The 25,645-nt window shown below is 44.8% G+C and overlaps 2 protein-coding genes and 1 long non-coding RNA gene across 9 annotated transcripts; 2 read left to right on the top strand and 1 right to left on the bottom strand.

Annotated features, from left to right (window-relative positions):
- The first annotated feature begins 1,798 nt into the window (after nucleotides 1-1,798).
- On the top strand, nucleotides 1,799-3,592 carry LOC123079946 (uncharacterized). Its single transcript, XR_006438155.1, has 3 exons — nucleotides 1,799-2,028; nucleotides 2,133-2,215; nucleotides 2,420-3,592. It is a non-coding gene; the product is annotated as an uncharacterized lncRNA (long non-coding RNA).
- On the bottom strand, nucleotides 2,164-8,279 carry LOC123079944 (beta-galactosidase 7). Of its 7 annotated transcripts, none has more exons than XM_044502782.1 (20): nucleotides 7,985-8,272; nucleotides 7,214-7,309; nucleotides 7,009-7,121; nucleotides 6,859-6,925; nucleotides 6,498-6,548; nucleotides 6,263-6,355; nucleotides 6,039-6,182; nucleotides 5,864-5,958; nucleotides 5,676-5,784; nucleotides 5,485-5,569; nucleotides 5,133-5,203; nucleotides 4,864-5,025; nucleotides 4,601-4,785; nucleotides 4,407-4,501; nucleotides 4,159-4,271; nucleotides 3,456-3,563; nucleotides 3,270-3,377; nucleotides 3,016-3,161; nucleotides 2,591-2,909; nucleotides 2,164-2,486 (listed from the first exon to the last, which is right to left on the bottom strand). In XM_044502782.1, exons 1-20 carry the CDS (start codon nucleotides 8,213-8,215, stop codon nucleotides 2,376-2,378), a joined length of 2,502 nt encoding a protein of 833 aa, XP_044358717.1. In that variant the 5' UTR covers nucleotides 8,216-8,272; the 3' UTR covers nucleotides 2,164-2,375. The 7 variants fall into 7 exon arrangements, with proteins under 7 accessions (XP_044358717.1, XP_044358716.1, XP_044358713.1 ...); XM_044502781.1 differs by having other exon boundaries at nucleotides 5,119-5,237; nucleotides 7,985-8,270; XM_044502778.1 differs by having other exon boundaries at nucleotides 4,601-5,025; nucleotides 5,119-5,237; nucleotides 7,985-8,276.
- A 2,348-nt stretch (nucleotides 8,280-10,627) lies between these two features.
- On the top strand, nucleotides 10,628-15,597 carry LOC123079943 (ubiquitin-like domain-containing CTD phosphatase). The gene is made up of 6 exons (XM_044502777.1): nucleotides 10,628-11,051; nucleotides 13,794-13,938; nucleotides 14,511-14,625; nucleotides 14,702-14,765; nucleotides 14,858-15,023; nucleotides 15,115-15,597. Exons 1-6 carry the CDS (start codon nucleotides 10,726-10,728, stop codon nucleotides 15,358-15,360), a joined length of 1,062 nt encoding a protein of 353 aa, XP_044358712.1. The 5' UTR covers nucleotides 10,628-10,725; the 3' UTR covers nucleotides 15,361-15,597.
- Nucleotides 15,598-25,645: the final 10,048 nt, after the last annotated feature.

Here is a 25,645-nt window from a genome sequence, read left to right as displayed (position 1 = left end):
GGGGTCCTTTGTCTTCCTTCCTGTTTAATGTGGCTGCCAATTGTCCGCAGAAAATTGTGCATCTAGGTCCAAGTAGTGGACAAATCACCGGGTTGATCCCTCACCTGACTGGCAGAGGGTGGCTATTCTTCAGTATAGTGTGAGAAACTTAAAACTGCTTCTCTATATGTTTGAGAAAATGTCTGGATTAAAAATTCCTGGGAAGTGAAGTGTTGATGGTGTTGCATAGAAGAGCCTGATGTATGCTGATATTTTTAACTGTCAAATGGGTTCTTCGCCAACCAAATACCTAGGTGTGCATGTTTATGCCAGTAGACTGCATGCTAATTATGAATTTTCGCATGTATAAAACATTGGAAGGATGAGAAACTGGTACTTTATCCATTGGGGATAGGGTAACAAGAATGAAATAATGCGTATGTAGTATGCCTGTGCGCTATTTCTCCATGTACATATTTCCAAAAACGAATATAGGGGGTATGGAAAAGGGTATGAGGCGATTTTTCTGGCAAGGCTCTAGTAAGAAGAGAAAAAAAATCGTAGGGTTAGATGGCTGGTGGTGTGTAGACCCAAGAAGACTCTGGAAATTCATAATCTAGAGAGGTTTAATGTTAGTCTGTTATGCAAATGGTGGTGGAACCTTGAATCCAGAGAAGGGATGTGGCGAAAAGTAGTGAGGAATAAAATATAAGATTGATAGAGGGATTTATCAAATACATGGTACAATGAATGACTCACCATGTTGGGCTGACCTAATAAAAAACAATGATCTATACCTTAAGGGGAGAATAATGAAAGTTGGTAACGGGCTTTTTGGGGTGATAAATGATGAAGTAATAAGCCTTTATTGTTTATTTTTCATGGCCTATTTCAAGTGCGCAATGGATGGAAGAAGACAGTTAAAAAATGAATGATACCGGTAGGACAATGACATTCATGAGATGGCTGAACGAACAAAATAGGTTGTTACGGGATCTGAGAGATTTATTTGGGAAGGATAAGGTTATCCCAGGAGTATGACACCCCCAATTGGCAATGCAACAGTAAAGGAAGGTGTTGCTGCTCTATAAAGGACAATGTTGGAGCAATAAGGAGAAGTTGTTCTGATGATTGTCGGGGATATTGGTTCTAACGAAGAAGAGGATGCTGGAGACATGACCCAAGAGATGGATGAAGATTAAAAAAAACATGGTTGCCTTACTTTCTGGAGCAGTGGGTTTAGAGCTTCATCTATACTTTATCTTTTGGCGATAATGTGCTTCCTGGCACCAGTTCCTGCTTTAGTCTATTCTCCTGGCTAGTCTTAGTAGGCGGCAGTTGGGATGTAATTTTCTCTTTTAAAACTTTGTTATTGGCTATTTTCGTTTTTTGTTCCGTTATTTCTATGAAACCCTATCCTATTTTAGGATCGTATGTAAAAGAAAGAGATTGGCATAAGAATAAAGATTACGTGAATATGAAGCACGCAATCATTGGCATGCATCTGAAGTTCTATACTCCCTCCATTCCACAATGTAGTGCTTCCTCTATCTCCGTGCTTCAACTTTGACCGTAAATTTAACTACCAAGACCGATTGCGGCGGGAGCAAAAATTATATCAGTGAATTCGTATTCGAAAGAAGTTTTTAATTATGTAATTTTTTCACCCGCCGCAGTCGGTCTCGTTCGTTAAATTTATGGTCAAAGTTCGACCTCGGAAAGCGCGGGCGCACTATATTTTGGAATGGAGGGAGTACCTTTTCCTTTAGCACTCGTACGATACTCCGGCCGGCGTAATATCCATACGAAAGCGTAAACGGTAAAATACGTGGACACAGCTTGAAACTGTAAACTTGTTTCTGTAAGGGCAGAGGCTCGTTTCCATCGGCGGGCCTGGAGGAGGGGCGCGGGGCCACCGGTCGAGCGCGCGTCGGGGCGCCGGCGGCGGCTTGGCCGTGGTGGCAGTGGCAGATTTCCAACCGCCTCCGCGTCTCCGCCCACATGCGAAGCCATTGCTATTCACCTCCGGACGGGCGAGGAAGAACGCGGGTACGTGCATCTGAACACCCGCAAATTAGGCGCACCCTGCAATCCTACGTTTACGGTGAAGTTGGTTTACTCTCTCTAATTTATTCGGTTCCCATCTTCTGCAGCGGTTGGATTTTCGCAGGAGTATATGCACAGTGAAAGAACTGCCTTCTCTCGGCGAATCCAACATATTTCTGCAGTGAAATTGGTGCGTGTAACTACACTTCTCCTGTACATTTTAACATGTGGATGCAGTACTGCTCTATCTGTAGTTCAGATTTGGTACAGTGTTTGGACCCTGTGACAACAAATTTGTGCAAACTGAATGTTAGTTAATCACGCCATGATAGTAGCAATTCCCATCCTACTCATCCGCAGCTTGCCACAACTGAAAGTGATTTTTGGATCCCAGGGCACGGGTCGCCTCCGAACTTGGCAGGCCGTACCGGAATTGCGCACTTCCTTCTGCCTAGGCAAGCCTGAAAGAGGAAAAACAAGCACCCATATTTTTATGATTGTAGTGGTAACAGGATAGTGCATTATGATATCAGCATGTAACTTCTGGAAAGGCAGAGGGTTTTACATCCTTTACAACAAACTCCGTTGTCTCGGCATGGCAACTCCCAAGGCAACTCCTGCTAGAACTTCTACAGTCCTCGACCGGATTTCCGTAGCTCGCAAACTCAATATCCGTGATGTGTTTGCCTTGCTGACACCGGAGTCGAACTGCTGGGTGCTTTCTGCGTGACAAGAGTGATGGAGTGGATAACTCATTCACACTACTGTATACTCGGGTAACCGACATTGTGTTCACGCTTATCTGTAGCGGATCACCACCCATTTCCTCCATGAGGACGAGGGTGTTCTCTCTAGGCTTCAGAAAGTATTGTGGTATGTGGTACCTTCAGAAAAGACAGTTAAATGAGACATCAATTATTGGTTTGTTGTTGATTATACAAGTTAAAGAAAGGAATTCATGTTACTAGTAGGAACTGTTCTCGTACTGACAAGGACTGGGATGGTTGTCCGCTGGGGGTTTTGAAGGAGGCCCAATACCGTCCAATGCTCTCTCCATTGATCCACGCCTCACCCTTCCCCATACTGCTGAGATTCAGCGTGACGGGGTCACTCCCCCATGGTGTGTCAAATGTCGTCTGCACCAAGCAATAACAATTTTCTGAAGCTGTCGGTTACCATCACTGTGGAATGAACATGTAATTGAAGTCTGTCAAGAGTTCAAGACTTATGTATATTTGCTCTACCTTGTACCAGATAAGTGGAAGGTGCATGGACTTATTGATGGCAGTCCATTGAGCACGAGATGATCCTTCCCGTGTGTATATATTATTCATTTCTCCAGATAAGCCAACCTGAAGAAATGTAATTGCTTGAAAAATTGCACCTGAGATTGATCTATCGATTCAGAATCAGTGTTGACCTGGATTTACTTGGTGTTTCCACAGCTCATTATTCAGAGAATGTGATTTTTGATGTCCCTGTTGTATGCTCACTTTACGAACTCCAAAAATTCTTCGCTCCATGTACGCCCCAGAGTCCTTTACTTGTTAAAGGAAAACTCAGTTCATTACAAATAGTAGGTAACATGCATTTCTAAATCCATTATTGTGCTTAATTTCTGTTAATGCTTATGTAGAGTCGAATGAGCATTTCCCTTTCGGATCCACTAGTCACAGCTTGGGCGGTGTGTTTTGTTGACACACAAAAAAATTGTTGTGATTAATTTTCAGTTAAGGAACAAGCAAAAATGATTTTCTAGTGAACCTCTCTTGGTTAAGCTGACTAGTCTATATGTTGAAATCTCTGACAGGGGTTATGTACTTTTGTATGTTTCAAACTGTGTTCAGTATTTTATTCATATAAGCTGGAAAATTTGAATAACACAATTAGCATGTACTACCTCTGTACCGAAATACTTGTAGTTGGGGGGACTTGTACTAGTTCCTCCAACTACAAGTATTTCGATACAGAGGGAGTATAACTCAACACAAACCATGGCTCTTCTGATGTATTTATTGCACTGCAATGCTACCTGATGGCTAACAGTTGGATGGCACCTCATGCTCTCCATTATTTTAACTATTGACATTATCTTAGTATTTGAGAATCTATACAATTAAGTGAAATTCGTACCGGTGATCCAACCATGACACTTAGCAGTGATATGGAGTTTTGTCCTTTCCTTAGCATAATAGGTGTCTTGAGAACGATATTTCTTGGTCCATCATGACTCCCATGCACACTACCTAATCACATATGGAAGAAGGTAGCAAACATATCAAATACATAAGTGGATAATAGCTGAAGAATTTTCAACTTTGTCATGCTATTTCAGTTGGTGCTTTCAATAAATTGCACTGAGACAGTATTTTTGTCCTTACCTATATAATCATTGTTGATGTAAGCATGTAAAACATGTGCTTGTGACTCCACATTAAGCACTAGCTGGGTATCCCCATTTGATCTATAATCATATCTGCATGATTTCCATTATTTAATTATTAATGTGGGCAGGATGAGGTATTAAAAACCGATGTAAATATTAAACCATTAAACAAGCTGGAGCTCATCTTACCTAGTAAGGTACCAGAGATAATCTGTCTCATCTTTTGTAGTTGAGAGGTGTTCAAAAAGTCGATTTCCAATGTGTGTGCTGTTGTTTATTGCCAGAGGAATCGGTTCTTTGAATACTTTCCAGCTATCAACATTGTTCAGATACTGGACTACTTGTGCTGTTCTTAAACCATGTTGTGCATTTATCTGCCAAAAGTAAAACTGATAAACGAAGCAGTCCCTTGAGGTCTTCAGTCGCTGAAGAATTGAAGGTAACTGGCTCACCTTGGCTGTTTCAAATACTACCCTCCTGCAACTCGAGAGGATACTTATTGATTTAGGAGCTAGCTGGAATGATGCTTCACCAAATTGGATATTTGATGTTTTATGCTTGTCAAAGTTCACTAGGAAAGCCACACAGTTGGACTCGGTTTTAAAAACATGCCCCTGTAGTATGCCAAAAGTTAGCCCCATAAATCAACGGAATTTTACTGAAAACAAAGTACACCTAGTGTCGTTTCACTCTGCACACAAATTCACCTCTTGTTGCTCACCAAATGAGTAATTAGAATATGCTCCTGAAAGTAGTGGTTCTTCAGATTGCTTGACTGCAGCATGCAATTCTCTGAGATGAGACCATGTCGATTGCCATATTAAACCTGGATGTATGCTTGGTAGTTCAAACATCAATACGTATATATTATCGTGTTTTCCAAATTAGAGTGTTCTCAAGATCTGTCATTCATGTGGATTTCACAGATCATCAGTTTCTGACTAGACATGTTACATGGTTTGATTTTATGTGGCTTGCTAGTGGACTATGCTCATGTTATAATATTTTATATTACAAGAAGTTTGAATGGTTGCTTTTAAAATATGATAGCTCACAACAGAAGAAATACTTGCCATATTCATCAAGTGGAGCTCCATCATAGTAGCTTGTTGTTACATAGGAGGATGCAAACCTCCCAAAGTTTGTCCCGCCATGATACTGCATCATAATACGTAATTTATGAGATCGTGCAAAAAAATACTAAATAAATTTGCTGAGAGATCTTAGGGCCGCTTCTTAAAGTTCATAGGCTTGTAGGCTGTACCATGTAGTAGCTTACAAAGCTTCCTTTTTTTCTTGCTATAAAAAGTGCAACTGCAAAGGCAATATCTGCTGGTGATCTGAATCTTGGGTCATGACCATATAAAGGATAGCTGTACGCAGAGAAACTTGTGTGTTAGGCCTTGTACCCCTGGGAATGTACAGAAGAAAAACAAAGAGTATTTGTCGCACCGAGATGTCCAGTTTTCGGTCCATAAAGCTGGCTTGTTAGGCGAATTCGGCCCATGAAATGTTTCCCCGCAGATGAGCCCGTTGCAGGTATTAATCTAACCATGTAATGAATGTTACACTGCTAAATTGTGGATAATATGTAATCCTGCATAATGGTATAAGAAAGGGCACTGACGATTGGATCTGGAGCATCGTCCTGTTTGCACATCATCCATGGAATGCCTGTCTGGAGGTTTACAGCCATTGCCGCTGCCCAGCGAACATAAGGTGGTCCCCTTGAATGAAATGCTGCCTGGACTAGCTTATATTCGTTCTCAATCTACAGGTTAAATTTTAGAGTTGCACAAAAAGATCATCTAACACATAACACAAGGGATAAGTACTGTTGAACTGAAATACCTGTGATATGATTATGGGACCTCCTTGTGGATAGTATAAATTTTCATCCTTCATCATGTTAACAATTTTAGCAACAAATTTTTGCATATGTACCTGCATTCAGTATTTAAATATGAGTAATCTACCATGATAGTTTAGCATGAAATAATGTAACTCTAGGATTATTGTAGATGCATATTTTCAGTTTTCTTGTTTGTTTCTGACAGTGAGGTTGGTAAATCTGTATGGAACCTACCACTCTCACCTCATACATGACATCTGTTTTCACCTGTGTGTATACTTGTACCTGAAAAACATTTGTCATCTCTTTTATGCTTGCTTAACTGCACCATGTGACATTTTTAGTTACGCTAATGGGTTTCTGAGGGTAGTATGATGTTTCAAAACTAGAACTACGATGGAAAACTATTCTGAATATATGGTAATACTATAATTCATTTTACCATGTGGAACAGAGGATTGGAGGAAACAAGAAATGATATTTTCATTCTGAATAATCCAGCTGCAGTTACAAGATTCTCTTCCATGGTTACAGTCTTGCAGACCATATAGCATTGTTCAAGGCTTCAAAGGCTATGCGTTGGGTAGTTGGATACCTTGTAGGGTTCATTGTTGCATCTGAAGGTAATGTTTGGGACACCACGCAACCAAAATGGCAAGCCTCTGCATGAATAAAAGATCCAGTAAAAGCTTTACATGTTCAGGACACCATAGAAATGAAACATATTCATGCATCATCTCGTTACCCGTATTTCCATTCTGCCTCGACGAAGGGGCCAACCCGGAGGCTCACATAGAGGCCTTGAGCATGGATTTCTCTGATGAACTTCACCAGATCATATCTTCCTTCGAAGTTGTACTGGTACATTAAAAATGAATTTGAACACTCTTAGCTGCAAAATGCTCTTCTACTGAAGTTTTGCCTGCTGTTGTTGTGCAAGGAGCACCCACCTGACCTTGTATAGGCTCATGGACATTCCAGAAGACGTATGTCTGTATGACATCCAGGCCACCTTCCCTGGCGCTCTCTATGAGTCTTGGCCACATCTGCAAATTGGACTGTAGATTAGTTTGACGGAAGGAATTGAAGTATTCTGTATCATATGGTTCGTGGTGCATGCTTGATTGTTTACTGTATGTATGTATTGACTGAACTAATTTGATTGCTGAAGGAAACTTTGACTGAACTAATCTGTTTATGTAGTGAGTTGGATTTTGCTGTAGTGCAGCAATCATAAATTTACTTTAATTAACAAATGCTTGAAATGATGTCTTATTTGGCGTTGACAGCTGCGGCAGCATTTACCTGTCACTCTTCCATGTTGGATGAAAAAGTGAGACGCACTGAAAAACAAAAGTGCGCCTTTTGTGGTCGATGGGCTGATTATGTGAATCACTTCAGTTATTTAAACACTCAGAAAAGGAACCCAGCATTTGCAAATTGAAATGATGGAATCCACTTCTAAGCAAAAAGAAACAGTACAAAATGACACGCACGAAACATGTCAATCAGTACAAGAAAGCTTGTTGAAATTTAACTGAAAACTGCACGGTTTTTTAACATCAGAAAGCTTTACTAAACCACTAGTTACATCACAGTGAATACTCGAACAATAACGTCAAAATTAAAATGATGAATCCACTTTTAGTCAAAAAGAACCGGTACAAAGGTCACACGCATGAAACATATCAGTTCAGGGCAACGGCATGGTGCATGCGTACCTCGGGTGTGCTCCTTGGGTAATGAATGTCGCCGGAGAAGAGCATCCTCCTGGCGCCGTCCAGCATGAGGCTTCTGCCGTCGTACGTGACCTGTCTTCTCGCCGTGCCGTTATGTGCTCCCTTCTCCTCGTCGGCCCAGACTCTTCCTGCTGCCGCCGCCGACGACGCTCGTGCCATTAACGCGGCCAGGAGCACCGCCATGATCGCTGCTGCTGCGGCGGCCATGGACATCTCTCTCGGTTGCTACTGCTTGCAGGTGATATGCTCGATTGATTTCCTTGTATATATGGAGCTGCAGCGATGGCAAGTAACGCATGCTTTCCCCGGGAGTCGCGGGGACAGATATTCATATGGGGGAAGGTTGTAGGTTAGGTTGCATGGTTGTGTATGCATGCGTTTTTCTTTAATGTTGTTTACGAGCTGTATACTGAAAACACGTTGCAACCTCTGAGGAGTACTGTGCTTTAAGATCCAGTGCGAGTTTGTGTCATCACGCTCACTAATTTTCCCCCTTCTACGATACATGACGGAGAGACATGATTCATGGGAACTTGAAGGATCAGTCTGTACGCTAAGGCGGGTAGAGCAAAGTTCTCCTCCCATCCAAGCTTCCCGGGCCAGCCCACCCTGCCTGCCGCTCCGATGGCTGGTGAAGGGGAGGAGAACCACAGTGACCCGGCTCCGGCTAGTAGTTTAGGTTAGTGCTTACAGTCCTCGTGGGGGTTGTGCTTCATCTTCGAGTTGGTCTTTCGAGTTTCGATCCTTCTCGAATTCGTCTGTCGGGACAAATCAATGAAGCTCCGGCATAGATTCCCGCCGTCTTCTTGGGACGGTGAGGTTAAAGTTTCTCACCATGAGTTCGCGACGCCAAGATCTGGTGCCAGTTGCTTTAGATCAATTGAAGGTTTCAAGACGACGACTACGGCTATAGGGTGTTGGTCCTTGGGGGCACGTTGTAACGCCCTGGCCAAAACCCACCGGTTCCTGGCCATTGTGTCTAGGATCTAGACTGGCCTCACATATCATTACTAGTGTTTCTTACACTTTGCCCTTTATGTGCACCTGGGAATAACTTTACAGTCAACAACCCATTCTTAAATTTCTCCAAGCCAAGTATGCTTTACTTTGAGATTCCTTGAGGACGGGCTTCTAGAAAAGAAAGTGCACCTTGTTGATATGAGTAGTCTATCATTCCTATTAAGCCGGGATGTCACATATGTGCACGAAGACTTTCGGACTGTCATCGACAAGGTCAGGCCAGCTTCGGTACTGGAAGGGCGACAGTGGCGCATCAACGGCTTGTTCTGATGACGATAGTGGTCGTTTAGTGGAAGATGCACCATTTTCACATGAGAATAGCCACTACGATGCCTTGGGCTTACAATGCACTCTCACTGGTACCGCAGCAATAAAAAACTTGCCTTACCCAGCCTCCAGCCGTGAAAGTCGAGGAGGTGGGATACCCAACATACAACTTGTGTCACGACCATTGCTATACATCTATGTAGCATGACCACAACTGGAATATTGCTTAGGTCAATTTAATGCGCCATCCCTGCTCTTAAGGGGGGCTTATGGTCGTGGATGGCAGGACCCGCCTGAACCCGAACCTTAAGAAGGTATTGGCTAGGAAGCGCTGGTGATGGCATACATCATACCTAGAGGCCCATGCCTCGTCACATCGGCCAACCCAAAAGCGACACATAGCCACCAAGCCATGCTAGTGAGACCAGACATGCCAAACTCTCCATCTGTCACATCTAGGCTCCACAACGACTCATGAGCGCTTAAAGAAGAGAACGACCTCGTAGTGGCGCTCTGCCGCATGGTCTGGCGAAATGGACCTAGGGTTTCCTGTGTGCTTGAGAAGGGAGGGGCTAGGTCAGGGCCATGAGCATGCCTCCCAGGAGAAGATAACGTCGACATGCATCGTTTTTTGTTAGCGCCGGATATCGCTAAGCATGAAATTCGCACTGGCCCATGATCGCTAGGTCCCGAAGATTGCCGAAGCAAGGATAAACCGAAGAGGGGGAAGCAAGTCGCCTACTAGTACCACCACCACAGAGAGGGAGCCACATCTTGTTGTCGATGAAAGAGGGGGCACTCACTGCCGACTAATGTCGGCCTCAAAGACTCCAACACACTGCTTCTCTCATATAGGTGATGGCCACCACGCCTCCCCCCTCCCCAACCCCCTGAGAAGATCCCCTACGTCGGCCTACCACCACTACCCACCTTGCATCACCCTTAGAGGCCAGATCCAGGCCCAAGGAGGGCTAGCGCGGCACGGCCACCACAGAGCTCTGCTGGCAATTAGGAGGACCATCGTGGCACATCTCTAGGGAGACTGTGTCACGCTACCATGTTGCGGTTCAAGAAGATGGCACCAACCGACGACCATGAGGGGGATAGAGAAAAGTTAGTGTAATGATTGTGGCCGCAAGCTAGGGTTTCTTTCGTGTCACTCCAAGAAGGAGCGACGTGGGGACGCGTAACGCATTCACATTTCACAGTGTTTTTTTTACTGTGTTCAAATTTCGCAGAAAAAAAAGTAAATGTAAAATCTACGGTGTACCGAATACGGTCTGGACTTGAACCATTTGCGCGTCCGCCTTCGAACTGCCGGTGACGCCTATCCACCCAGGCCACGCACACCTGTAACTCCATCCCCCATCTCCTTCTCCCCAAAACTTCCGACTGTTCAAGGTTCAGACCCAAGCACCGCACACACCACCAAGCCCATGTCGGAGGCGTCCTCTTCCTCGGCGCCGGCCCCGGCCCCGGCCCCGCCCCCTGCGCCGGCGCTGGATCCGGAGGCGATCTCCCTCATGGCGGAGGAGGCGCCGCCGGAGGAGATTACGCTGGTCGTGAAGTGGAGCGGGAAGGAGTACACGGTGCGGGCGATGGGGGACGACACGCTGTTGGAGCTGAAGCGGCGCATCTGCGAGTTCACCGACGTGCTCCCCAAACGCCAGAAGCTTCTCTACCCCAAGCTCATACTCAACGACGAGTCCGTCCTCCTCTCCTCCCTCCCCTTCAAGCCCAACGGCAAGCTGACCATGATCGGGTAAGCGCGATCCCCCCTGCCCTCCTCGTGGCTCTTAACTCCGTAGTTGCTTGGTTCGGATGCGTGCCTGCGAAAATCAGTGTAGCCGCATGGAATTGGATGATTATTTTGTATCGCCCCGCGGAAACGCTAGGTTTCAGTTGGTGAAATCGGTGGGAGATGCGAGCTTGGTGGGGATCGAGCGCTGATGGTACGGTTTTGCGATGTGAGCGGCTGGATTTGGAATGCTCTGTGAACCAATCGCTAAACCCTAGCTTGTTTGATCTCTTCTGTCTGCGTTGTGTGTTGGGGATTTGAACTTGTTGCTTTGTATGATATGTTCCGGAACTGATGAATTGGCGTATTTGATGGTGGATTTGGGCATTCGGTATTTCGGTGTGGCCGTATAAGGAAAACAGGAAGTACTTGTCTGTTTGACAGTTTAGAGTTTAGACGAATGGATTGGGGAATAATGTGGGTGGTGACAGCAGAACCGCCGCATCAACTGGCACTGATAGATATTAGAGTATGCGATTTTCAGCTGAGAAGGATAAGGTTACCTGCTCAAACATTATTAGTTATGGGTTGTAGTTTTAATAATACTTGTGTTTGCTGCGATGGTGTCCCATTTAGAGTTGAGTATGTTAAGGGCACCACCACCAGTGAAATATCTGAAGTTAGGAAATTGTTGGCCTGTTGAATAACTGTCACTGGTCGTTGCATCATGAACTTTGTTCAGCCATTTTTTCACTTTTGGATCAGAACAGTTAGTTATTCTTCAATTGTTACCATTTTTTTATTTGTTTTTGACTTATGATGATACCATTTGGTGGTTGTTGTCTTTTACTTGAAGACCGATAATGTGGCCTTCAGTCTACATAGTATGGAGATGGTAACAGAAATTTAAAATGAAGTGAGAGCAAATCTAGTCTTTTTTTTTTCACGAATGCACAAAGCTTGCGTATCTTTTCATTGATAGAAGAAAGGAGAATGAGTACAATAGAGGATACAACACATGGCATGAACGCAAGGAGGCATGAGCATGGAACCCGGAGCAGAGAGAAAAGGGGTGCCCAGCCCAAACAGGGAAAATGACACAACTAAATCCACCAAGCCTAAAACTAGAGAGACATGCCAAATCAGCGAGACGTCGAACATCTCCAAATCCAACACCGGGGACGCCACGAGCGAGCAAGATAGCGCCTTCAAGAAGGGGAACGACGTCGTGACATAGCCGCCATCCGCTCCAAAGAATTGGACCTAGGGTTTCCCCCAAAGCTCGAAGAGGGGCACGGATAAAGGCCATGGCAGCGCCTCCAGAAGGGAAACGACACGCGCGAGTGTTGCCGCTGCCAGCATCGGTAAGCCGAGCATGGATTTTGCCTGGCCTAAGTCCGAGCAATCCCGTAGCCACCAGATCAGGATTCGAAGATGAGGAAGTCAGTTCGCCGGTCGACCGCCACCTCAGAAGGTGATGGGGCTGCACCTTCTGAGGTGGAGGTACTTCATATTTAATCTAGTCTGTTTGGATGGTGTTTTTCTGGAGCCATAATTTGCCCTTGTGTCTAAGCATTTTTTTCTGGACCCATTTCAGTACTAACTTCAAATAACAAAGTTCAGTTTTGTTAGATACTTCATATTCTGTTTTATGGTGTTAACTACCCATCATATTTTTACCCATATTTGCCAATACTTTTGATAATGGGTTGTTGTTTGGTGAATTGTATTAAGCTGCATAAATCAATTATTAAAAGTTTGTAAAGATGCTAGTGGAATACTTACAGAAGTGAGGTAATTGATTTTGTTCACATAGATAGATCATGAGTTCAGGACTATTTTTATTTACAGTGAGATGATACATTTTGGGCGTGGAGTGTGGATTACTGCTGTAGCCTGTAGGATAACAATCTTATGCCCGAATAGAAAGAAAGAGCCATGGGCGTGGAGTGTGCATTACTGCTGTCAGTGGTGAAGCTACTCCTAGACACTGATGTCAAGTGGCATCACAGAAAAAAAAATAGCAAGCATAACCTAGCTATAAATTACTCCCTCCGTTCCAAAATAAGTGTCGTGGTTGAACTAAAACCACGACACTTAATTTGGAACGGAGGGAGCACTGTATATGTGTACACAAATACTATATACATGTGCTTATTTGAGCTTTTGACATCACTAGGTTCAACTGCTAGCACTGCCACTGACTGCTGTAGCCTGCAGGATAACATTCTTATGCCCGGCTAGAAAGAGCCAATGTTATTTGTTTGGGGATGGGCACTTGACTTGATATTTTTGTAAAACATTTTCCTCCCCTAATATTTGCTCTACTCCCCACCAGTTCCAGTTGTAGGATGATTAGTGGATGATGAAGAAAGTTTATTTTAAGTGCATAAATTGCATAGGCATGTACCATGGCAATCACCTATTTGATAATTAATACTCACATGCTTGTGGCCTTTTTAGCAAGGTATTCGTTGTGGATACTGGATCAATTTTTTGAGCCAGAAAAGAGGTATTGCTGTGAACTACCTTGTGTGTGAAAGTGAGTCCGATCTTAATGTTAATTTATCCCTTGAGCTTTACTCAACATAAGTATATTATAATTTATTTATTTTAAATCAAGGGCTTGAATTCAACTCACTCTTTTGGTGCATTCTACCTCAAACAACATGCTCTGTTTCATGTAGTTTCCTTCCGTATGGAGGTGCACACTGTTCCCTCACAGTAATTTATAGATCTGTTATATTGTCTTGCACCGAATTTCAGTACTGTTGAAGACGAAATATTTGTGGACCGACCAGATGATCCAGAGGTGCTCGATGATTATGAAATTTTCAAAGATGAAGTTACTGCTATCAAGGATAATGTTCTCTACAAGCAAAAAGTGAAACGTCGTGCAAGCCAGTATAAGGTATATTTCCTTGTTATTTTTCTTTCTTGCTATATGTTTCTTCCATATGCATGCTTGTGTTGTTGTGCACTGGTACCTATTTGTGTTAATTCTGATGCGCTTCTTGGTGCCTGCTCTCCCCTAATCTGTGTGAAATTGGTCCAACTTTCTGCATGGTCCAGCTTTGAGTAATTTAAACACTTCGACATTAGATTTACCATGTACTCAAAGCTTTGTGAGTCTTCTTGTGTAATAGTACAATGATGGTGACCTTCTTGTGTCTCTATGCTTGAACCTAGATTCACAAAGTTCTTTGAGCAATGATCTTTTAACCATAACTCTGGTGTGTATCTCCTTTATTGTGACCTACTGTTGAGACAACAACAGAAGCAACCACTAAAAGGAGTCCATACTGTTGGTTATGATTACGAAAGGAAGTTGCTGGGCCGTGCCTTACTGCCTTGTTAAACTTACTGTAAGATGAATTTGATGTGTGATGACAAAGCGCTCGTGTCCTGTATTTGCCTTGGTTGCCTTGTATAAAGTGATTCTTCAGGTCTGATTAACACATCTTTTTGTGCCTATGCATGTAGATCAAGCTCTTGAATCCATGCCGCGAAGGAAAAAGATTGCTTGTGTTAGACATTGACTATACTCTGTTTGACCATAGGTCTCCAGCTGAGAATCCTTTGGAACTCATGCGTCCATGTAAGTACACTTTTGATCCACAAAGCCGTGTTTCCGGTCAGCAGACTTGAAGTTTCATGCCATAATTCCTTTGCAGTTCTCCACGAATTTCTTGCTGCTGCATATGCAGAGTATGATATCATGATATGGTCAGCAACAAAGTAAGCCTTTTGCTACCGTAAACTATCTATTGATCAGTCATGACCGCAATGTGAAATTGCTATAAATAATCACTGTCGATCCTTGAATGCAGTATGAAATGGGTGCAGCTGAAGATGGAGCAACTTGGAGTTCTTAGCAACCCCAACTACAAGATCACCGCGCTTCTGGATCACATGGCGATGATAACTGTGCATGCTCCTGACAAGAAGGTTTTCGACTGCAAACCTCTTGGTGTCATCTGGACCAAGTTCCCCGAGGTTGGTGTTCTGTGCTCAAGCGTATCACTAATGAATGCGATATTTTCAAGTTCAGTTATCTGACCATTGCCCCCGGCTCCCCCATATGCAGCACTACAACGAGAAGAACACGATCATGTTTGATGACCTCAGGAGGAATTTCGTGATGAACCCACAGAACGGCCTCGTGATCAGACCGTTCAAGAACGCCAGTAAGAACCGAGGCCGCGATCAGGAGCTGCGAAAGCTTACGCAGTACCTGCTCTCCATTGCAGAGCTAGAAGATTTCAGCAAGCTGGAGCACGACGGTTGGGAGTCCTTCATGGACGAAACCGGCAAGAGACGCAGGCGCAGGTAGTTTTCTTCGGTATAGCGATCGGCAGGCAGAAACTAGGCGCTACTACTTTTTGTCAAATGCCATCGACTGCACACACTAGCGCACCGGAATGACCAGGAAAACCCTAATGTCAACTTGAAACACACTGCGAGAACACCCCATGCTTAATCTGCGTTCGACTTTTTGGCAAGTTACACTTGTTTCCGGGCCTTCAGCTGTGCGCTTTTCCAGTTTCAACGTGGAATTATTAGCTTTTCACTGTGGTTTTGGTCCATCTGTGCTCGCCATCACTGCATCTGGCCTCTGGCTTGCATGGGCGCGAACTGTTCTGCAACAGTTGGTAGGGTGGTAGAGTTGTATGTATCATGAGCAGGGCCTGGACCTCCGATGGGGGATTTTGACCGGGCTGAGTTATTACTACTGCCAGTGTGGTGGTGATGACTGCTGAGGCTAGCTAGCATCCGGGCTGAGGCTGACTGACTGGCTCTCTCCCAGCCAACGTATGATTTCGAGTATCATAATGGTGCCGCAGTCTTACCAGTCTACGGCGTCTGTATATGTAGGAACCAGGCCAAGTTATTATGGTCCCTGCCTAGCTAGCTGTCGCCGTGTTCGTTTCCTTGTCCCGCCCATTGCGCAGGATCCTGAATCTTACCTCAGCCGTATGTTTATTTTCTATTCTTCAAAGGATGGATTCAACCGAGGTTATTTTACCTGTATTTTACATGGAGCGTTGCAGCTGCCTTGTTAGGTACCCAGTAGTATATCTCTCGATCTATTACACTGGCTCACGAATTCGAGTCTCAAGTAGCGATTACAGTGGCTGGTACAAGAATTGGAAGAAGGGGATCGAGGAACAGAGAAGAACAGGTGTCGTCGCCGCCGTGATCCTCTGGATAGTCTCTAGGGTTGAAGTGCCACGCTTAAGTAGAGGTAGGTTGGGCCGTCACCCACTCCGGGCCACAGAAGCGCTGGTTCGGCCTGCGGGCTCTGTTGGGTCGTGGCTCGATGGGCTGGGTCCCTCCTGCCAGTGGGGGTGTTGTAGCCGGGGCGCTCACATCCCCCCTCCCCCCCTCCTTGAGTGGCGGCTTGACCCCAAGGCGCAGCCTGAGGGAAGCGGTCGAAGAGAGCCGCACGGTCTTCCCAGGTGTACTCCATGGTAGTCTCCGGCGACCAACGCACCTTGACTTGCTCCACCATGACGCACCTTGACTTGCTCCACCATGGCGCCGTTCTTCCGGCGCTAGCGAGTCTGAAGAACCTCCATGGGGACGGCAAGCATGTTAGTACAGATGGGAAGATCAGAAGTTACTGCCGTACCAGGGAGGAGTGCTTGGCGAAGCTGCGACACATGAAACACCGGGTGGACCGATGCCCGCGCCGGAAGCTGCAGCTTGTAGGCGACAGCGCTGATCTTCTCGATGATTGGGTACGGACCATAGAACTTGAATGACAATTTGTGATTTGCCCGCGGAGCCATAGAAGATTGCACATAAGGCTGAAGCTTCAAGTAGACACGATCCCCAACTGCAAACTCCCGGAATGAGCGTTTCTTGTCTGCATTGCTTTTCGTGCACTGCCGAGCACGGTGCAAATGTTGCTGAATCAGGTTTTGCATCACGGCACGCTCCTCTAACCAAGCTTCCAAGGATGGCACTGAACAATGTTGTGATCCCCCATTGCTGCGGCTCATAACCGAACAATGCTTTGAAAGGTGACATCCCTATAGCTGAATGATGTGAAGTATTGTACCAAAATTGGGCCAGAGGGATCCAGAAGCTCCAGCGACGTGGGCAGGCATGCGTGAAGCAGCGCAGAAAGGTTTCTACGCACTGGTTAACGCGCTTAGTTTGACCATCCGTCTGTGGGTGATTAGCTGTGCTCAAACGGAGCTCTGTGCCTGCATATCGGAACAGTTCTTGCCAAAAATGACTTGTAAGCACTGGGTCTCTGTCAGATACTATGGCACGAGGGAAACCATGCAGCTTGTAAATGTGTTGCATGTACAGCTTGGCCACCTTAGCTGCTGTGTAAGGGTGTGCAATGGGTAAAAAGTGAGCATACCGAGTCCTTTTATCCACCAGCACCCAGAGACAGTTGGCCTTGCCGGACTGAGGTAAGCCGTCGACGAAATCCATTGTAATTAAGTCCCATGGTGCTTCTGGAATTGGCAGTGGCAATAGCAGGCCCGGCTGAGCAGCTCTGTCAGGTTTGGCCTGTTGGCAAACTGTGCAACATTTGACATAGTGTTGGATATGAACTTTCATCTTAGGCCACGCAAAAAGCCGGCGAATGCGACGATACGTCACAGGGAATCCGGAATGGCCCCCGACCGGGCTGTCATGGAAGGCTTTCATAATCTGCTGTTGTAACGCTGTTGACCCAGCCAGCCAAATGCGTCCCCGGAAGCGCAGAATACCTTGCTGTAAAGAAAAGCGGCCTTTGGGATCTTCGCGTAAGGCCAGCTGCTCCAAGAGGCGTAGAGCCTGGGGATTGGTGTGGTAGCTGCTCACCACATCCTGGAGCCACGCTGGTTGACATTCAGAAACTGCAAAGAGAACATCTGTGGGGCGGGCACGCGACAGGGCATCTGCAGCTGAGTTGTCTGTCCCTTTTTTGTACCTGATGCAGTACTGGAGTCCGAGGAGTTTAGTGAATGCCTTTTGCTGCCATGGCGTGGTGAGACGCTGCTCTTCCAGGTGCACCAAACTACGCTGATCTGTGTAAATTACGAATTCTGCATGTTGAAGGTAGGGCCTCCACTGATCCACTGCGACTATGATCGCCAAATATTCCTTCTCGTAGGTTGATAGACCTTGGTATCGAGGGCTCAGGGCTTTACTCATGAATGCCAAGGAGTGCCCATTCTGTTGTAGTACTGCGCCGATGCCCTTGTCGCTAGCGTTAGTTTCCACGATGAAGGGTTGAGAGAAATCGGGCAAGGCCAAAACTGGAGCAGAAACCAATTGGTCCTTAAGTGCTTGAAATGCAGTTTGAGTGGTACTGGTCCAGACGAATGGGACTCCTTTCTTCAGCAGGTTGAAAAGTGGCCGCGCAATCACTCCAAAGTTCCTGACAAACCTGCGGTAATAACCAGCTAGGCCCAAGAAACGGCGCACTTCCTTAGTGTCACTTGGTGTTTCCCACTCCACCACTGCCTGTATCTTGCTCGGATCTGTTGACACCTGATGTCTACTACACAACCTTCTTGTAGACGTTGTTGGGCCTCCAAGTGCAGAAGTTTGTAGGACAGTAGCAAATTTCCCTCAAGTGGATGACCTAAGGTTTATCAATCCGTGGGAGGCATAGGATGAAGATGGTCTCTCTCAAGCAACCCTGCAACCAAATAGCAGAGAGTCTCTTGTGTCCCCAACACACCCAATACAATGGTAAATTGTATAGGTGCACTAGTTCGGCGAAGAGATGGTGATACAAGTGCAATATGGATGGTAGATTTAGGTTTTTGTAATCTGAAAATATAAAAACAGCAAGGTAACTAATGATAAAAGTGAGCACAAACGGTATTGCAATGCGTTGAAACAAGGCCTAGGGTTCATACTTTCACTAGTGCAAGTTCTCTCAACAATAATAACATAATTGGATCACATAGCTATCCCTCAACATGCAACAAAGAGTCACTCCAAAGTCACTAATAGCAGAGAACAAACGAAGAGATTATGGTAGGGTACGAAACCACCTCAAAGTTATTCTTTCCAATCAATCCATTGGGCTATTCATATAAGTGTCACAAACAGCCCTAGAGTTCGTACTAGAATAACACCTTAAGACACAAATCAACCAAAACCCTAATGTCATCTAGATACTCCAATGTCACCTCAAGTATCCGTGGGTATGATATACGATATGCATCACACAATCTCAGATTCATCTATTCAACCAACACATAGAACCTCAAAGAGTGCCCCAAAGTTTCCACCGGAGAATCAAGACGAAAACGTGTACCAACCCCTATGCATAGGTTCATGGGCGGAACCCGCAAGTTGATCACCAAAACATACATCAAGTGAATCACGTGATATCCCATTGTCACCACAGATACGCACGGCAAGACATACATCAAGTGTTCTCAAGTCATTAAAGACTCAATCCGATAAGATTACTTCAAAGGGAAAACTCAATCCATTACAAGAGAGTAGATGGGGGGGAGCAACATAAGATCCAACTATAATAGCAAAGCCCGCGATACATCAAGATCGTGCCAAATCAAGAACACGAGAGAGAGAGATCAAACACATAGCTACTGGTACATACCCTCAGCCCCGTGGGTGAACTGTTGGGGAACGTAGTAATTTCAAAAAAATTCCTACGCACACGCAAGATCATGGTGATGCATAGCAACGAGAGGGGAGAGTGTTGTCCACGTACCCTCGTAGACCGAAGGCGGAAGCGTTAGCACAACGCGGTTGATGTAGCCGTACGTCTTCACGATTCGACCGATCAAGTACCGAACACACGGCACCTCCGAGTTCAGCACACGTTCAGCCCGATGACGTCCCTCGAACTCCGATCTAGCCGAGTGTTGAGGGAGACTTTCGTCAGCACGACGACGTGGTGACGATGATGATGTTCTATCGACGCAGGGCTTCGCCTAAGCACCGCTACAGTATTATCGAGGTGGACTATGGTGGAGGGGGACACCGCACACGGCTAAAAGATCAAACGATCAATTGTTGTGTCTCTAGGGTGCCCCCTTGCCCCCGTATATAAAGGAGCAAGGGGGGGAGGTGCGGCCGGCCACAAGGGGCGCGCCAGGTGGAGTCCTACTCCCACCGAGAGTAGGACTCCCTCCCTTTTCCTAGTTGGATTAGGAGTAGAGGGGAAAGAGGTGGAGGAGAGGAAGGAAAGGGGGGGGGGGCGCCGCCCCCCTCTCCTTGTCCTATTCGGACTAGGGGGAGGGGCGCGCGGCCCTGCCCTGGCCGCCTCTCCTCTTCTCCACAAAGGCCCACTATGGCCCATTAAGCCCCCGTGGGGTTCCGGTAACCCCTCGGTACTCCGGTAAAATCCCGATTTCACCCGGAACACTTCCGATATCCAAATATAGGCTTCCAATATATCAATCTTCATGTCTCAACCATTTCGAGACTCCTCGTCATGTCCGTGGTCACATCCGGGACTCCGAACAACCTTCGGTACATCAAAACATATAAACTCATAATATAACTTTCATCGAAACGTTAAGCGTGCGGACCCTACGGGTTCGAGAACTATGTAGACATGACCGAGACACGTCTCCGGTCAATAACCAATAGCGGAACCTGGATGCTCATATTGGCTCCCACATATTCTACGAAGATCTTTATCGGTCAGACCGCATAACAACATACATTGTTCCCTTTGTCATCGGTATGTTACTTGCCCGAGATTCGATCGTCGGTATCTCAATACCTAGTTCAATCTCGTTACCGGCAAGTCTCTTTACTCATTCCGTAATACATCATCCCACAACTAACTCATTAGTTGCAATGCTTGCAAGGCTTAAGTGATGTGCATTACCGAGAGGGCCCAGAGATACCTCTCCGACAATCGGAGTGACAAATCCTAATCTCGAAATACGCCAACCCAACAAGTACCTTTGGAGACACCTTTAGAGCACCTTTATAATCACCCAGTTACGTTGTGACGTTTGGTAGCACACAAAGTGTTCCTCCGGTAAACGGGAGTTGCATAATCTCATAGTCATAGGAACATGTATAAGTCATGAAGAAAGCAATAGCAACATACTAAACGGTCGAGTGCTAAGCTAACGGAATGGGTCAAGTCAATCACATCATTCTCCTAATGATGTGATCCCGTTAATCAAATGACAACTCATGTCTATGGCTAGGAAACATAACCATCTTTGATCAACGAGCTAGTCAAGTAGAGGCATACTAGTGACACTCTGTTTGTCTATGTATTCACACAAGTATTATGTTTCCGGTTAATACAATCTAGCATGAATAATAAACATTTATCATAAGGAAATAAATAATAACTTTATTATTGCCTCTAGGGCATATTTCCTTCAGTCTCCCACTTGCACTAGAGTCAATAATCTAGATTACACAGTAATGATTCTAACACCCATGGAGCCTTGGTGCTGATCATGTTTTGCTCGTGGAAGAGGCTTAGTCAACCGGTCTGCAACCTTCAGATCCGCATGTATCTTACAAATTTCTATGTCTCCCACCTGGACTAAATCCCGGATGGAATTGAAGCGTCTCTTGATGTGCTTGGTTCTCTTGTGAAATCTGGATTCCTTCGCCAAGGCAATTGCACCAGTATTGTCACAAAAGATTTTCATTGGACCCGATGCACTAGGTATGACACCTAGATCAGATATGAACTCCTTCATCCAGACTCCTTCATTTGCTGCTTCCGAAGCAGCTATGTACTCCGCTTCACACATAGATCCCGCCACGACGCTTTGTTTAGAACTGCACCAACTGACAGCTCCACCGTTTAATGTAAACACGTATCCGGTTTGCGATTTAGAATCGTCCGGATCAGTGTCAAAGCTTGCATCAACGTAACCATTTACGATGAGCTCTTTGTCACCTCCATAAACGAGAAACATATCCTTAGTCCTTTTCAGGTATTTCAGGATGTTCTTGACCGGTGTCCAGTGATCCACTCCTGGATTACTTTGGTACCTCCCTGCTAGACTTATAGCAAGGCACACATCAGGTCTGGTACACAGCATTGCATACATGATAAAGCCTATGGCTGAAGCATAGGGAACATCTTTCATTTTCTCTCTATCTTCTGCAGTGGTCGGGCATTGAGTCTTACTCAACTTCACACGTTGTAACACAGGCAACAACCCTTTCTTTGCTTGATCCATTTTGAACTTCTTCAAAACTTTGTCAAGGTATGTGCTTTGTGAAAGTCCAATTAAGTGTCTTGATCTATCTCTATAGATCTTGATGCCCAATATATACGCAGCTTCACCGAGGTCTTTCATTGAAAAACTCTTATTCAAGTATCCCTTTATGCTATTCAGAAATTCTATATCATTTCCAATCAGCAATATGTCATCCACATATAATATTAGAAATTCTACAGAGCTCCCACTCACTTTCTTGTAAATACAGGCTTCTCCAAAAGTCTGTACAAAACCAAATGCTTTGATCACACTATCAAAGCGTTTATTCCAACTCCGAGAGGCTTGCACCAGTCCATAAATGGATCGCTGGAGTTTGCACACTTTGTTAGCTCCCTTTGGATCGACAAAACCTTCTGGTTGCATCATATACAACTCTTCTTCCAAAAATCCATTCAGGAATGCAGTTTTGACATCCATTTGCCAAATTTCATAATCATAAAATGCGGAAATTGCTAACATGATTCGGACAGACTTAAGATCGCTACAGTTGAGAAGGTCTCATCGTAGTCAATCCCTTGAACTTGTCGAAAACCTTTTGCAACAAGTTGAGCTTTATAGACAGTAACATTACCGTCAGCGTCAGTCTTCTTCTTGAAAATCCATTTATTCTCAATTGCTTGCCGATCATCGGGCACGTCAACCAAAGTCCACACTTTGTTCTCATACATGGATCCCATCTCAGATTTCATGGCCTCAAGCCATTTCGCGGAATCTGGGCTCACCATCGCTTCTTCATAGTTCGTAGGTTCGTCATGGTCTAGTAGCATAACCTCCAGAACAGGATTACCGTACCACTCTGGTGCGGATCTTACTCTGGTTGACCTACGAGGTTCAGTAACAACTTGATCTGAAGTTCCATGATCATCATCATTAACTTCCTCACTAATTGGTGTAGGCGTCGCAGAAACCGGTTTCTGCGATGAACTACTTTCCAATAAGGGAGCAGGTACAATTACCTAATCAAGTTCTACTTTCCTCCCACTCACTTCTTTCGAGAGAAACTCCTTCTCCAGAAAGATTCCGAATTTAGCAACAAAAGTCTTGCCTTCGGATCTGTGATAGAAGGTGTACCCAACAGTCTCCTTTGGGTATCCTATGAAGACACATTTCTCCGATTTGAGTTCGAGCTTATCAGGTTGAAGTTTTTTCACATAAGCATCGCAGCCCCAAACTTTAAGAAACGACAACTTTGGTTTCTTGCCAAACCACAGTTCATAAGGCGTCGTCTCAATGGATTTTGATGGTGCCCTATTTAACGTGAATGCGGCCGTCTCTAAAGCATAACCCCAAAACGATAGCGGTAAATCAGTAAGAAACATCATAGATCGCACCATATCTAGTAGAGTACGATTACGACGTTCGGACACACCATTACGCTGTGGTGTTCCGGGTGGCGTGAGTTGCGAAACTATTCCGCATTGTTTCAAATGAAGACCAAACTCATAACTCAAATATTCTCCTCCATGATCAGATCGTAGAAACTTTATTTTCTTGTTACGATGATTTTCAACTTCACTCTGAAATTCTTTGAACTTTTCAAATGTTTCAGACTTATGTTTCATTAAGTAGATATACCAATATCTGCTTAAATCATCTGTGAGGGTGAGAAAATAATGATATCCGCCACGAGCCTCAACATTCATCGGACCACATACATCTGTATGTATGATTTCCAACAAATCTGTTGCTCTCTCCATAGTTCCGGAGAACGGCGTTTTAGTCATCTTGCCCATGAGGCACGGTTCGCAAGTACCAAGTGATTCATAATCAAGTGGTTCCAAAAGTCCATCGGTATGGAGTTTCTTCATGCGCTTTACATCGATATGACCTAAACGGCAGTGCCACAAATAAGTTGCACTATCATTATCAATTCTGCATCTTTTGGCTTCAATATTATGAATATGTGTATCACTACTATCGAGATTCAACAAAAATAGACCACTCTTCAAGGGTGCATGACCATAAAAGATATTACTCATATAAATAGAACAACCATTATTCTCTGATTTAAATGATTAACCGTTTCGCATCAAACAAGATCAAGATATAATGTTCATGCTTAACGCTGGCACCAAATAACAATTATTTAGGTCTAAAACTAATCCCGAAGGTAGATGTAGAGGTAGCGTGCCGACCGCGATCACATCGACTTTGGAACCATTTCCCACGCGCATCGTCACCTCGTCCTTAGCCAATCTTCGCTTAATCCGTAGCCCCTGTTTCGAGTTGCAAATATTAGCAACAGAACCAGTATCAAATACCCAGGTGCTACTGCGAGCATTAGTAAGGTACACATCAATAACATGTATATCACATATACCTTTGTTCACCTTGCCATCCTTCTTATCCTCCAAATACTTGGGGCAGTTCCGCTTCCAGTGACCAGTCTGCTTGCAGTAGAAGCACTCAGTCTCAGGCTTAGGTCCAGACTTGGGTTTCTTCTCCTGAACAGCAACTTGCTTGTTGTTCTTCTTGAAGTTCCCCTTCTTCTTCCCTTTACCCTTTTTCTTGAAACTGGTGGTCTTATTGACCATCAACACTTGATGCTCCTTTTTGATTTCTACCTCCGCGGCCTTTAGCATTGCGAAGAGCTCGGGAATCGTCTTATCCATCCCTTGCATGTTATAGTTCATCACGAAGCTCTTGTAGCTTGGTGGCAGTGATTGGAGAATTCTGTCAATGACGCTATCATCCAGAAGATTAACTCCCAGTTGAATCAAGTGATTGCAGTACCCAGACATCTTGAGTATATGCTCACTGACAGAACTATTCTCCTCCATCTTGCAGCTGTAGAACTTATTGGAGACTTCATATCTCTCAATCCGGGCATTTGCTTGAAATATTAACTTCAACTCCTGTAACATCTCATATGCTCCATGACGTTCAAAACGTCGTTGAAGTCCCGGTTCTAAGCCGTAAAGCATGCCACATTGAACTATCGAGTAGTCATCAGCTTTGCTCTGCCAGACGTTCTTAACGTCGTCAGTTGCATCAGCAGCAGGCCTGGCACCCAGCGGTGCTTCCAGGATGTAATTCTTCTATGCAGCAATGAGGATAATCCTCAAGTTACAGACCCAGTCCGTGTAATTCCTACCATCATCTTTCAACTTTGCTTTCTCAAGGAACGTATTAAAATTCAACGGAACAACAGCACATGCCATCTATCTACAATCAACATAGACAAGCAAGATACTATCAGGTACTAAGTTCATGATAAATTTAAGTTCAATTAATCATATTACTTAAGAACTCCCACTTAGATAGACATCCCTCTAATCCTCTAAGTGATCACGTGATCCATATCAACTAAACCATGTCCAATCATCACGTGAGATGGAGTAGTTTCAACGGTGAACATCACTATGTTGATCATATCTACTATATGATTCACGCTCGACCTTTCGGTCTCCGTGTTCCGAG

Source organism: Triticum aestivum, chromosome 3D (genome assembly GCF_018294505.1).
Source record: "Triticum aestivum cultivar Chinese Spring chromosome 3D, IWGSC CS RefSeq v2.1, whole genome shotgun sequence".
Taxonomy (NCBI): domain Eukaryota; kingdom Viridiplantae; phylum Streptophyta; class Magnoliopsida; order Poales; family Poaceae; genus Triticum; species Triticum aestivum.
This window is presented reverse-complemented; position numbering and strand designations above follow the sequence as displayed.